The following is a 13317-nucleotide window of genomic DNA, read 5'->3' as shown; positions in this document are numbered from 1 at the left end:
AGGGGTGCCTGCCTGGCTCAGTCAGTGGAGCATGTGACTTTTGATCTTGGTGTTGTGAGTTCAAGCCCTACATTGAGTGTAGAGATGATAAATAAACTTTAAAAATCTGCCCCCCCCCAAGAAAGTACCCATACACGCTGCAATATAGATAAACCTTGAAAACATTATGCTAAATAGAGAAAGCGAGTTGCAAATGACCACATATTGGGTGTGCCTGAGTGGCTCAGTCAGGACAGCATGCAACTCTTGATCTCAGGGTCTTCCTGATTAAAAAAAAGACCACATATTGATTCCATGTACATGAAATACTCAGAGAAAGCAAAGTAGATTACTAGTTGCCTAGGGCTGGGGGTGGGATTAACTGCATGAGGGATCCCTTTGGGGTGATGGAAATGTTCTAAAATTGGATTTTAGGGGCACCTCAGTGGTTGAGCATCTGCCTTTGGCTCAGGTTGTGATCCCAGGATTCTGGGATTGAGTCTTGCATCGGGCTCCCTGTAGGGAGCCTGCTTCTCACTCTTTTATGTCTCTGTCTCTCTCTGTGTGTCTCTCATGAATAAATAAAATCTTTAAAAAAAATAAAAATGGGATGTTAGTTGGGGTGCCCAGGTAGCTCAGTTGGTAACATGCAACTCTTGATCTCAGGGTTGTAAGTTTGAGCCCCACATTGGGTATAGAGATTACTTAAAAATATTTTTAAAAAATAAAACTGGGTTTTGGTGACAGCTGCATGAGTCAGTAAATTTACTAAAGGTCATTACACTGTACACCTGAAATGGGTGAATTTTTTGGTATGTGGTTTTCAAAGCAAAACTATCAGTTGCTCTTCCTTACTAGTCACTTAATAGTGCACCAGCGCTATATATGATTAACAGTATCAGTTCATTTTTATGACAGAGGATGGAGACCTTGAGATAACTGCAAGAGGCAAAGGACATTAAATGTTATGTCCTATATTTACAAGCCCTGGCACCTAGCACTGTAATACCTATAACACAATAGGAGTTTGATAATTATTTACTGAATGTAGTGTGATAAGTGAGAAAAATCGCCTACAGGAAACTAAATGGTCTGTCACTAGTGAAAACCAGCAGGAACTAGAGAATCAATGTTAGCAGGGAAGACAGCTCCCTATCCTGATTGTCTGAGGTAGAAAAATAAGTACAGTTACACACAGGTGTAATGTGCAATACAATTATAGTCCTCTCATCCTTTGCAAGTTTAAAGGCATTTAGAAACCACTCAGAGCAAAGGAGGAAAGTTGAGGAATTTTTGATTTTTAGAAAGCAACAGACCCGGTAAAATCAGAAAAGTTTATTACCATTCATTACAAACAATTGAAAAGTGACTATTAGCATGTTAGTCTTCATACAAATTCCTTTTAAGTATAAAAACAAGATGTCAGTATATGTTTAAGACCATCAGATCAGGGGATCCCTGGGTGGCGCAGAGGTTTGGCGCCTGCCTTTGGCCCAGGGCGCGATCCTGGAGACCCGGGATCGAATCCCACATCAGGCTCCCGGCGCATGGAGCCTGCTTCTCCCTCCGCCTGTGTCTCTGCCTCTCTCTTTCTCTCTGTATGACTATCATAAATAAATAAAATTAAAAAAAAAAAAGACCATCAGATCAGTCTAATACAGAACCATACTCTCAGACTTGTGGGTCACACCTCCATTCATAAGAGGATATGAGTTTGACCAAACCCAGCCCAGGCTTACATTTGGCAATTTGCTACGCAAAGTGAGAGCAGGAGGCACTATTAAAAGCCAATTAAAAAGATTTCAGTAGCTAAATGGAAAGTTCCCAGACACCAGTGACAGCCATGTTTCTAGCCCCTTTCAACCATGAAGTCCTGTAAGCACCTCAGGCAGCATCAATCAGAACATCCTGAGACCAGAATACACTCAAGCAATAGGTGCCTCATTTGGCTGCCTGTAGGAAAACTCAGTGAATACACAGAGCAGTTAGCACACATGCCCACAGGCCAGTTGACTCCTACAGTCACCACACTACTATAATAGACCCCCACTTTCCAAAGTGTTACTGGGCCTTAGTTAAGGAGGGCCACCCTCACCCTCTTCCAGTTAACAACCTGCTCATACAGGGTCCCTACAACCCCATAACAGGAAGCTCTGGGCCAAACACCAGAAATAGATACAGTACACTGAAATTGAGAAAGAAGACATCTACGAGGCAATACTATTCATCATGGATCCTCCACAGTTTTAGACAATAAATGGTGTAGAAATTACTATATGGAGTGGAAAGTGCAGTGATAAAGGAAAAGCAAAACAGAACACTTTAGTCTATGGTGAGGGAGAGGAGAAAAGGAAGAATAGTGAGCTTATGTAACCTTTTACCTTCTAACAATACTTGGTATCTGCTTGACCTCTGGGTTCCAAGTTCTCAGAGAATAAGGGTGCCAGATTTAGCAAATAAAAATACATGATGTCCCATTAAATTTGAGTTTCAGATAAAGAGCAAATAATTTCTCATTCTATGTCCCAAATATTGCATGGTACCTACTTACACTAAAGAATTATTTACTCTCTTTTATCTGGCAACCGTATCCAGGAGGTTCAGTTAACCTGAGGACTAATCTTATCATATATTAACAAAGAGCAACAGTAAGACCATCACAGAGCAAAACAGAGACACTTCATTCACCACAGAAGGAGGTATGTGATTCTTTTAATTTCATTTCCCAAACTCTCGAAGATCCAATGCTTATTTTGGCAGGGTGAGAGGGTATGTGCAGAGTGGAGTTGTCAACCACCATCTGCCAGGTAGAGTTTTCCTTCCATATCAAATGAAGGTCAAAAGTACAACTAGGGAGAATAAGGAGAAGCAGGCTTACTGGGGTAAGGAATCTGACTCGTACTGCACCTGGGCAGGCTGAACAACTCCAGCAAAATCCCCACAAATGTGACAGCCCTGGGGTCTGGAGATCCTACATACTCCAACTTTCTTGGGGCAACTAAAAGACTTCAAAGGCAACCAGGACTGCAAACACACACACACACACACACACACACACACACACACACACACACATACAGTATAGAGGAGGGAGGAACAGGAAGAGAGCAAGGTAGGACACTGAGAACAATCACATAACTCCCTGATAATGACTGGAAGAACATTTTGGTTGGTGGGTTGGTTGATTTATGGGGTTAACCTTCAGTGGTCTTTCCCTAAAGCAGAAGCTGACAGAAAAAAAGGGCCTCATAGAGACCTCAAGGACACAGCTTTATGGGGGATTAATTCCACATCACTAGGCCCATAATCTGATAGCAGATCCACCCATCAGACCCCACATCCAATGCACTATCATGACTAAGTACCAAACCCATCTCCTAAGGGTCAGAGAGGAACTAGTAACAAGTCCATGGCGATAAAATTCCTCTCAAAGGGGATCCCTGGGTGGCGCAGCGGTTTGGCGCCTGCCTTTGGCCCAGGGCGCGATCCTGGAGACCCAGGATCGAATCCCACATCAGGCTCCCGGTGCATGGAGCCTGCTTCTCCCTCTGCCTATGTCTCTGCCTCTCTCTCTCTCTCTCTGTGACTATCATAAATAAATAAAAATTTAAAAAAAATTCCTCTCAAAGGCCTAAAGAAGGAAACATCAAAAAGCACAGGACCACGGTTACGCTTTCTTTCTCACAGCCTCTTTGGGAATGTCTAGTTCCTATTAGCCCAGTATCTCTGAAATTGTTTCTAGAGATGTTAACAGGTGTTGCATGGACCCAAAAAAAGTTCAGTGAAATAAATTTGGGAAATATTGCCAAATAAATGAATACATCATACATTTGTATGACAATACAAATATTGTCATAGATTCCTGCAGCAGAGGAAACTTCAGCTTTAATGAAATCACTGGCTATCGGAAGGGAGGTAGGTGAGGGACTGGGGTAGATAGGTGATGGGGATTAAGGTGGAGGGCACTTGTGATGAGCACCAGGTCCGTGTGGCAGTATTGAATCCCTATCTTGCACACCTGAAATTAATAGTACACTGTGTGTTAACTAACTAGGATTTAAATAAACATTTAACACCCCACTGGTTCCTGACTTATTTGACCACAGAACCTTGTTACAGAACATTTATCTATTAGTATCTCCCAGTACTTTGAAAAAATGCTGCTTAAGCACTTTTGCAAGCATGTCTCATCTCAAGAACATGCCGACATTGGGAACACCCAGAAATCACACATAAGATGGCTTTCCAAAATTATATCAAGAAGTTAGTATATCAAGAAGTTTAAGGCCATGATATGAAAACTGTAGATTTGTCCTTCTTTGAGGCACTTGTTCAATAGTAAATATGGCTAGGAAAGCCACATTTAGAGGTGAAAGTCAGTCTCTCTCTTATTCTCTCTCTCTTCCTCCACAAACTTCCAAGCAGCCAGGTATAAACTAGGCTGTCTTTGTTCCTCCAATAGCCTGGAGTCTAGGGTTTCTAGGAAAAGAGACAAATGGCTCATGCTGGCATTGTCCAATGCTATCAAAGGAGTCCCTCTTTTTCTCCCTAGGTGCAGTCTCCAAGTAGCACCCCCCAAAGCTATAACAGTACACACTTCTTGGTGCTCTTCTTTGTAGCAGGGTAAAGCACAGCCCGGACAGCTTCTGAAAACACCTCATGTACTCCATCCTGCAGCAGGGCCGAACATTCCAGATACTTCACTGCCCCTACTTGTTTGGCCAGGGAAGTGCCTTGCTGAGGAGTTGTGGGCACTAGGCTCTGTTCCTTCAGCTTCTTCACTGTCTCAACATCATTCCGCAGGTCTCTCTTGGTCCCTACTAGCAGAACAGGTACATTGGGGCAGTGATGGGAGACCTCCGGGTGCCACTTATGCCTCACGTTGGCATACGAGGATGGGTTGCCAATGGAAAAACAAATGACAAAGATATTGGTCTGGGGGTAGGACAGCGTTCGCAGTCGGTCATACTCCTCTTGGCCAGCTGTGTCCCACAGGTTCAGGCTGACGATCTGGCCATCTACAGAGGTCTGGGCGCTGTAGTTGTCAAAGACAGTGGGGATATACTCCTCAGGAAAGGCATTTGTTGTGTAACTGATGAGGAGGCAGGTCTTCCCGACAGCCCCATCTCCTACAACCACACATTTGATTGTCTGCATTCTTCCCTTGGAGTCCTGTGTGCAAAAGAGAAAGAAAAAATGTTCACAGATGCTGGGTTCATCTGGAGGGCCTAAGCTTTGTCAGCATTTCTCTCTGAGGAGAAAGAGAGGAGGGTAGACCCCCACCACCACCACCACTGCCCATCCCCTTAACACCATAGAAGAGTCAGCCGGGAAAGGCTATATAGGGCAAGAGTTCTTACCGTGGAGTCCATGAACTGCTAGAGGATAAACTTCAATAGATCCTAGAAGCTGCCTCTGAAGTATGTAATATTATGTGTATGTACATAAGTGAATTTTTCTGGAAAGAAGATCCAAAACCCATCAGATTGTCACAAAGGGCTGTGAGCCCATAAAGATTAAAAACCACTCATATACTTAGATATTTATGTTACACTGTTGTCATGACATCTGGCTGTACTCTGCCAAAGGTGCTAAAACACAGTGGGTGCTCCATAAATGTAAACTATTTTTCTTTAAATATTTAATTTATTTATTCATAAGAGACACACAGAGAGAGGCAAAGACATAGGCAGAAGGAGAAGTAGGCTTTCTGCAGGGAGCCTGATGTGGGACTCAATCCCAGGACCCTGGGATCACCACCTGAGCTGGAGGCAGACACTCAACCACTGAGCCATCCCGAAACTAATTTTTAAATACCACTGATGGGGATCCCTGGGTGGCGCAGCGGTTTGGCGCCTGCCTTTGGCCCAGGGCGCGATCCTGGAGACGCAGGATCGAATCCCACGTCGGGCTCCCGGTGCATGGAGTCTGCTTCTCCCTCTGCCTGTCTGTGTGTGTGTGTGTGTGTGTGTGTGTGTGTGTGTGACTATCATAATTAAATAAAAATTTAAAAAAAAAGTTGTGTAAATTCTCAGTAGATCTAGAAGAAAAGTTAAAAAAATAAATAAATAAATAAATAAATAAATACCACTGATGTTCGGCCTGGGTGGTACAGTCGGTTAGGCATCCAATTCTTGGTTTTGGCTCAGGTCGTGATCTCAGGGTCATGGGATCAAGCCTCACGTTGGGCTCTGTGCTCAGCACGGAGTCTGCTTGAGATTCTCCCTTCCTCTGCTCCTCCCACTCATGCATGCATGTGCTCCTTCTCTCAAACAAATAAATATTTAGAAAAACACACTGATGTAGAAAGAAAAGTTTTAAAGGTTGAAACAAAAGAAATATGGCTCTTACTTTGGGTCTGTGGCCCATAGACTCAGCAAAGAAACCTCTGTTCCTGACAGTGACATCATAAAATTGGAGAAAAGTAGGCCAATCAGATTTAGCCATCCAGAGAAGTAGTTAAGAGTCCAGGCTCTTATGTCAGACCACCCGGAGTCCAAAACTAGTCCTTTCTTTTTCCAAGCTTTGTGAACTTGGACAAGCTTTTAACCTGTGGCTTAAATGAAAGAATGTATGTGTAGTGCTTATTAGTATCTGCCACATAGGAAGTACTCCTTAAGTATTAGAAGTTACTATGACTTCATAATAATTCTTCTACTGTTCTGGGGAAGACAAAAGTTCTGTAATGTGATTACAATGCTAAACAAATCAGGGATCTCATCCCCTCCCACCTTATCTTGGCAAAACCATTGGTTATACCACCACCATACTTTCCCCATTCATTTCCTCATGAATCAAGTATTTGAAAATTAATGGTAAGGCACAGATGACCTCCCACGTTTATACCCCCATATTAAAATATTAAAATGCCCTACCCTGTCAGCACCCCCAAAGCAGTCCATTTCCTCTAGCTTCTTAACTACTGCACTAATTTCAGACTTGATCCAGATAGCATTAGTTTCTTCAAGTATTGAAACATGGAAGAAAGGGGACAAATGTCATATGTATCTGATTACAGAAAAAATACTGAGAATCAATTAGTTCTTCACCTTGGGAATTTGGGGGGGGGGGTACATCCTTCATTCTGTTGTCTTATTAGCTACAATCCACATTAGGCCCATATCATAAACAAAACAAAACACCTAATTTTCAGTCAGAGCAAAGAAAAGTGGGCCTTCTGGGGCACCTGGCTGGCTCAGTCAGAAGAGCATGCAACTCCTGATCTCAGGGTCATGAATTCGAGCCTCACATTGGGTGCAGATTACAGACATATATACATACATAAAGAAATAAACTTTTAAAAAAAGAAAGAAAAGTTGGCCTCTGAGTACGCTTCACACAACCCCACTAGAGGTACAGCCAATTCTGACTAGCAAGGCATTCCACCTTGAAGCCTTCATTTCATTAGCACAGGTCCCACAGGTAAAAGTCCAGAGTGTAATTCCACTCCGGTACTCACTGACCATTAGCCCTGGTTTTTTCCATCTAGGAAGAGGCATAAGGTTCAAACATACAAGGTCAATGGAAACAGGGTAAAGTCACCATCACATTCTCTGAGAAGAGCCTTCCTTGATTTCCCCAGGCTGGATTCATTTCTTTCTCCTCTGAGTTCCTATCCTATAGCAATTACTGTGTGAACAACTCGTCTTCCCAGCCTGCTACTGGTATCATCCATTATCCAACGTCTCTGTCCAAAGTGACTGTTTTCTGGATGACCATGCATCCGAGGGAGTTGCTGAACCAGAGCAAACTCTTAGGCCCAAAGAACACTTTGCACCCCAAGCTCAGCTCCTCACATCTCTGTAATTTGGAAAAGGCATCTACACTCATTTCTGCTTATCTCCACTAACAGTCCTGGCATAATGATCTGCAGATGGGCCTTCAAGTCACACTGAGGGCTAAAGGCCTAGATGATGAAGTGCAGCTGGAACATCCCAACATCCTCACCTGTAGCAAATTCTCTGTGAAAGGGGGGGGTTCAGGAGAAGTCCCAGGTATTTTGGGGGGCTCCTCTGTACAATTAATTGAATCATTGATTCAGCCTGCATGTTCATTACTATTTTATTTACTTCTATGTATGTTTGGAATTATCCATTGTTTAAAAATACTAAAAAATATATCTAAAAGAATTGGAAACAGGATCTCAAAGAGATACTTGTGCACCAACATTCATGGCAACATTATGCACAAGAGCCAAGAAGTGGAAATCCATCAATGGAGGAATACATGCAGAAAATGTGAGATATATAGATATATTTAACTTTGAATATTATTCAATCTTAAAAAGGAGGAAATTGTGGAGCCTCTGGCTGGCTCAATGGGTAGAGCATGCAACTCTTGATCTCAGGGCCGTGAGTTCGAGCCTCACAATGGGCATAGAGCCTACTTTAAAAAAAGAGATGGGGTGCCTGAGTGGTTCAGTCGGTTAAGCATCTGCCTTTAGCTCAGGTCATGATCTAAGGGTTATGGTCTGAGGGTCCTGGGATTGAGCCCGGTGTCAGGCTCCCTGCTCAGTGGGGAGTCTGCTCCTCCTGCTTCCTCTGCCTCTTGCCCTCCCTCCCCCTACTCATGCTTTCTCTTTTGCACTCTCTAATAAATAAATAAAATCTTTAAAGTTTTTTTTAAAAAATATTTTATTTATTTATTCATGAAAGACACAGAGAGTGAGGCAGAGACATAGGCAGAGGGAGAATCAGGCTCCCTATGGGGAGCCTGATGTGGGACTGGACCCCAGGATCATGCCCTGAGCCAAAGGCAGACACTCAACCACTGAGCCACCCAGGGGTCCCAATAAATAAAATCTTTTTTTGAAAAAATAAAGGACCCTGGCTTAGAAAGCTCTGTTAATTCCAAAAGAGAGAGAGAGAAGGAACTCTTCATACACTACACTATGGATGAAACTTGAGGACAGGGATGCCTAGGTGGCTCAGCGGTTGAGTGCCTGCTTCAGCCTAGGGCATGATCCTGGAGTTCCAAGATGGAGTCCCACATCGGGCTCCCTGCAGGGAGCCTGCTTCTCTCTCTGCCTCTGTCTCTGCCTCTCTCTCTCTCTCTCTCTGTGTGTGTGTGTGTCTCATGAATAAATAAATAAAATCTTTTAAAAAACTGCTAAAAAGGGATCCCTGGGTGGCGCAGCGGTTTGGCGCCTGCCTTTGGCCCAGGGCGCGATCCTGGAGACCCGGGATCGAATCCCACGTCGGGCTCCCGGTGCATGGAGCCTGCTTCTCCTCCCTCTGCCTGTGTCTCTGCCTCTCTCTCTCTCTCTGTGACTATCATAAATAAAATAAAAATAAAATAAAAACTGCTAAAAAAAACCCTTAAGGACATATGCTCAAAATCAGTCACAAACAGCCATATACTGCATGATTCCACTTACATTAGGTATCTAGTGTGGTCAAACACATAAAAACAGAAAGTAGAATGGTAGTTGCCAGGGATAGGGAAGGGGAAAAAGGGGAGCTTTTTTTTTTTTAAGATATATTTATTTTAGGGATGCCAGGGTGGCTCGGTGGTTGAGCATCTGCCTTTGGCTCAAATCATGATTGAGGTCCTGGGATCGAGTCCTGCATCAGGCTCTCTGCAGGGGGCCTGCTTTTCCCTCTGCCTATGTCTCTGCCTCTCTCTGTGTCTCTCATGAATAAATGAATAAAATCTTTTAACAAATTTTTTAAATAAAAAAAATAAAGATTTATTTATTTTAGAGAGAGTGGGGGGAGGGGCAGAATCTCCAAGCAGACTCCCCACTGAGCATGGATCCTGACGCAGGACTTGATCCCACGACCCTGAGATCATGACCTGAGCCAAAACAAGGAGTCAGATGCTTAACCGACTGAGCCACCCAGGCACCCCAATAGGGAGTTGTTTAATGATGATAAAGTTTCAGTTTTGCGGGGTGTCTCAGTCGGTTAAGCATCTTCTTCTTTTTTTTTTTTTTTTTTTTTTTGTGTAAGCATCTTCTTCTTGATTTCTGCTCAGGTCATAATCTCAGGTTTCTGGGATCAAGCCTTGCATTGGAAGGCTCAGTGGGGAATCTGCTTGTCCCTCTGTCCATCCCCCCCTGGTGCTTGCACCCTCTCTCTCTCAAATAAAATCTTTAAAAAGAAAGTTTCAGTTTTGCAAGATGAAAAGTTCTAGAGAGCTACTGCACAGCAATATGCATATAGTTAACACTACTGTACTATATATTTTTAAATGGCTTAAAATACTAAAAATAAAATATTTTTAAAGGGTTTAGAGCTCTGAGAGAAGACTAGGAGTTGTAAGAGAAAGGCAAATGAGAAAAGTTTGTTTCCCTTAGCCTCAGGATCTAGCACAATGCTGTCCTGTTACAGAGTACCTACAGCTTTCCCCTCCTCATCACCACCACTATCTACAGTCTCCCAGGTACTACTACGGGCAATGCACTGCTAGAAGGGACTCAGAAAAGAGTAAAAAGAAAGACTGCTAGAAGCTTACAATCTTGTGGTAAAGACAGGACTTCTATGAAAAGGCAAACAGTAATACAAAGTAATGCATGGCTCACAGGAAAAAAAAATGTTGCTAGGGGGAAGCAAAGGAAAACAAAAAAATGAGAGTTGGTTAGAGGCATTGTGCCAAATACATTTATAGGGGCACCTGGGTGCTTCAGTGGTTGAGCATCTGCCTTCGGCCCAAATCGTGATCCCGGGGTCCTGGGATCCAGTCCCACATCAGGCTCCCTGCAGGGAGCCTGATTTTCCCTCTGCCTATGTCTCTGCCACTCTCTATCTCTCATGAATAAATAAAATCTTTTTAAAAAATCACAAAACATTAAAAAAAGGAACAAGTGCTTTTACATATCTTATTTAAGCCTCACAGTGGCACCACGAAGTATACATAAGAGCAGCTGAGAGATCTGTAGGTATGCATCTAGGATTGGAAATTGGGAGAGGCCTGGTGCTGCAGAAAACCAGCACCCTCAGAAAGTTGCCTTCCGGGATCCCTGGGTGGCGCAGCGGTTTAGCGCCTGCCTTTGGCCCAGGGCGTGATCCTGGAGACCCGGGATCAAATCCCACGTCGGGATCCCGGTGCATGGAGCCTGCTTCTCTCTCTCTCTCTATCATAAATAAATTAAAAAATTTTTTTTAAAAAGTTGCCTTCCAAGTCAGTCATTCGCAGTGACTTGATATTAACAGTTTCTTCTAAATTTTCCTATCTCGGGATCCCTGGGTGGCGCAGCGGTTTGGCGCCTGCCTTTGGCCCAGGGCGCGATCCTGGAGACCCGGGATCGAATCCCACATCAGGCTCCCGGTGCATGGAGCCTGCTTCTCCCTCTGCCTGTGTCTCTGCCTCTCTCTCTCTCTGTGTATGACTATCATAAAAAAAAAAAATTTCCTATCTCTGACAAAGCATCCTTCTTCACATGTACAAGTCTGCATAGGAGTCAATTTTCTCCTAGGTTGGACACACAATGTAAAAGACCCAGTAACAGTCAAGACAAGAATGCAGCTCAAAGTATTCCTGTTTCTAGCACATTCTCCTCCAAGTCTCACCCTTTCCATAAGTCCGAGTCTAATTCACTTGAAATTACTCTGGAACTTTCTGAAACCAAAACAATTCGGCAGAAGACCCCCATTTGAATTTATTACTCTCCACATTAATCCACTACCCCCGGGAAGGTTTTTCACACTGAAGACTGACTTCTTTGGTTCAAGTGGAAGAAGGCTTCAGGACTCTCCGGGCCAAAGGAAGCCTGGTGAACACTCCCCAAATCGGAGCCAGGAGAAGACTATTCCGCGGCTGGAAACTTAGCCAGAGAGGCAGTGGTAGTGACCCGGCAATACCACAAGTCCGCTCGGCACTTCCCTCACATCCTTCTCCCCCAAGGCTAGTTGGTTCCGGGACTTCATATGGACTCGCGAGCCCGGGACGGTCATGCCCCACATGGGATTCGCAAATAGGGAGAGCTGGCTCAGTCTCCCTTACAGGCATACACCTCATCCCATCCTCCAATGCCTTCCATCCAGGGAATGGTTCACAGAGCGTCCGAGGATGGGGAGACTCAGGAAAAGAGCGGGGGGGGGGGGGCGTTGGGGCGGGGAGTCCCCGTAAAGATTACCTGGCAAAGTGGTGGTCCTCCTACGCTGTTCACTGCGGCGGGCAGAGGCTCCCGGGCGACTCTCGCCGGGGTGGGCAAGGCTCGGCGGGATCGGCGCCACATCCGGGCAGCTACCGAGTCCCACCCAGTCGTCAGACGCAGTCTTCGCTGAGTGCCCCGACACCTCCTGGGAAGTGGAGTCCTAGGGCCCGCCTCACTGTCTGCAAGTCACGGGCTTCTAGAACCACCCCTTGGGGTAATCCAGGTTTCCTTAGATCCGGCCCCCAGGTGCGGACCCCAAGACGAGTCACTCGCTTCAGAGCTCCCCAAGGCTCATCTTTTCCTTGGCAAAGGGAGGCTGTCCCCTTCTCCCCAGATCCCCGTTTCCCTCAAAACCAATACTAAGGAGTCAGTCAAGAAACAAATACTAGGAAAAATTGAGGCGATAAAAGAAAATGAGATAGTGAATTAGGGTTCCTTTCGGTCACCGTATTATTTTGCATTTTCTAGAGTTTCCTGTAAATGGAATCATATAGTATGCACTCTTTTTTTTTTAGAGGCTTTATTGAGCTATAAATTCACATACCACACAATTCACTCATTTAAATGGTACAATTCAGGGGTGACTGGCTGGTGCAGTCAATAGAGCCTGTGACTCCTGATCTCGGAGTTATAAATTCAGCCCTAGGTTTAGTGTAGAGATTGCTTACAAATAAAAAGTCTATATTTTATTTTTTTTAAATATTTTGTTTATTCATGAAAGATACACAGAGAGGCAGAGACATAGGCAGAGGGAGAAGCAGGCTCCCCGCGGGGAGCCTGATGGGGGTCTTGATCCTAGGACACAAGGATCACAACCTGAACCCAAGGCAGACAGTCAACCACTGAGCCACCCAGGCTTCCCCAAAATAAAAAAATCCTTAAAAAAATTGTACAACTTGGGACGCCTGGGTGGCTTAACAGTTAAGCTCTTCTACCTTAAGCTCAGGGCGTGATCCTAGAGACCCAGGATGGAGTCCCACATCCGGCGCCCTGCATGGAGCCTGCTTCGCCTCTGCCTATGTCTCTGTCTCTCTCTTTCTGTGTCTCTCATGAATAAATAAATAAAATCTTTTAAAAAATTTGTACAATTCAATGTTTTTTGATATGTTACATTATTAACGTTTAAAATTGTGATAAATAGGTATAACAAAATTTGTCCTTTTAACCATTTTCAAGTGTACAATTCAGTGGCATTATGTACATTCACAATGTTGTGCAAAACTTTCACGACTGATATTTCC

The 13317-nt window shown here is 44.2% G+C and overlaps 1 protein-coding gene across 4 annotated transcripts; it reads right to left on the bottom strand.

Annotated features, from left to right (window-relative positions):
- Window positions 1–1299: 1299 nt before the first annotated feature.
- On the bottom strand, window positions 1300–12649 carry LOC121483447 (rho-related GTP-binding protein RhoG-like). 4 transcript variants are annotated; one of them, XM_041742000.1, is made up of 3 exons: window positions 12056–12117; window positions 5340–5437; window positions 1300–5151 (listed from the first exon to the last, which is right to left on the bottom strand). In XM_041742000.1, exons 2-3 carry the CDS (start codon window positions 5349–5351, stop codon window positions 4561–4563), a joined length of 603 nt encoding a protein of 200 aa, XP_041597934.1. In that variant the 5' UTR covers window positions 5352–5437; window positions 12056–12117; the 3' UTR covers window positions 1300–4560. The 4 variants fall into 4 exon arrangements, with proteins under 4 accessions (XP_041597934.1, XP_041597933.1, XP_041597930.1 ...); XM_041741999.1 differs by lacking the exon at window positions 12056–12117 and adding an exon at window positions 6068–6125; XM_041741996.1 differs by lacking the exon at window positions 5340–5437 and having other exon boundaries at window positions 12056–12649.
- Between the last annotated feature and the right edge of the window lie 668 nt (window positions 12650–13317).

Source organism: Vulpes lagopus, chromosome X (assembly GCF_018345385.1).
Source record: "Vulpes lagopus strain Blue_001 chromosome X, ASM1834538v1, whole genome shotgun sequence".
In the NCBI taxonomy this organism is placed as follows: domain Eukaryota; kingdom Metazoa; phylum Chordata; class Mammalia; order Carnivora; family Canidae; genus Vulpes; species Vulpes lagopus.
The sequence above is the reverse complement of the archived record's forward strand: the minus strand, read 5'-3'. Positions and strand labels throughout refer to the sequence as shown.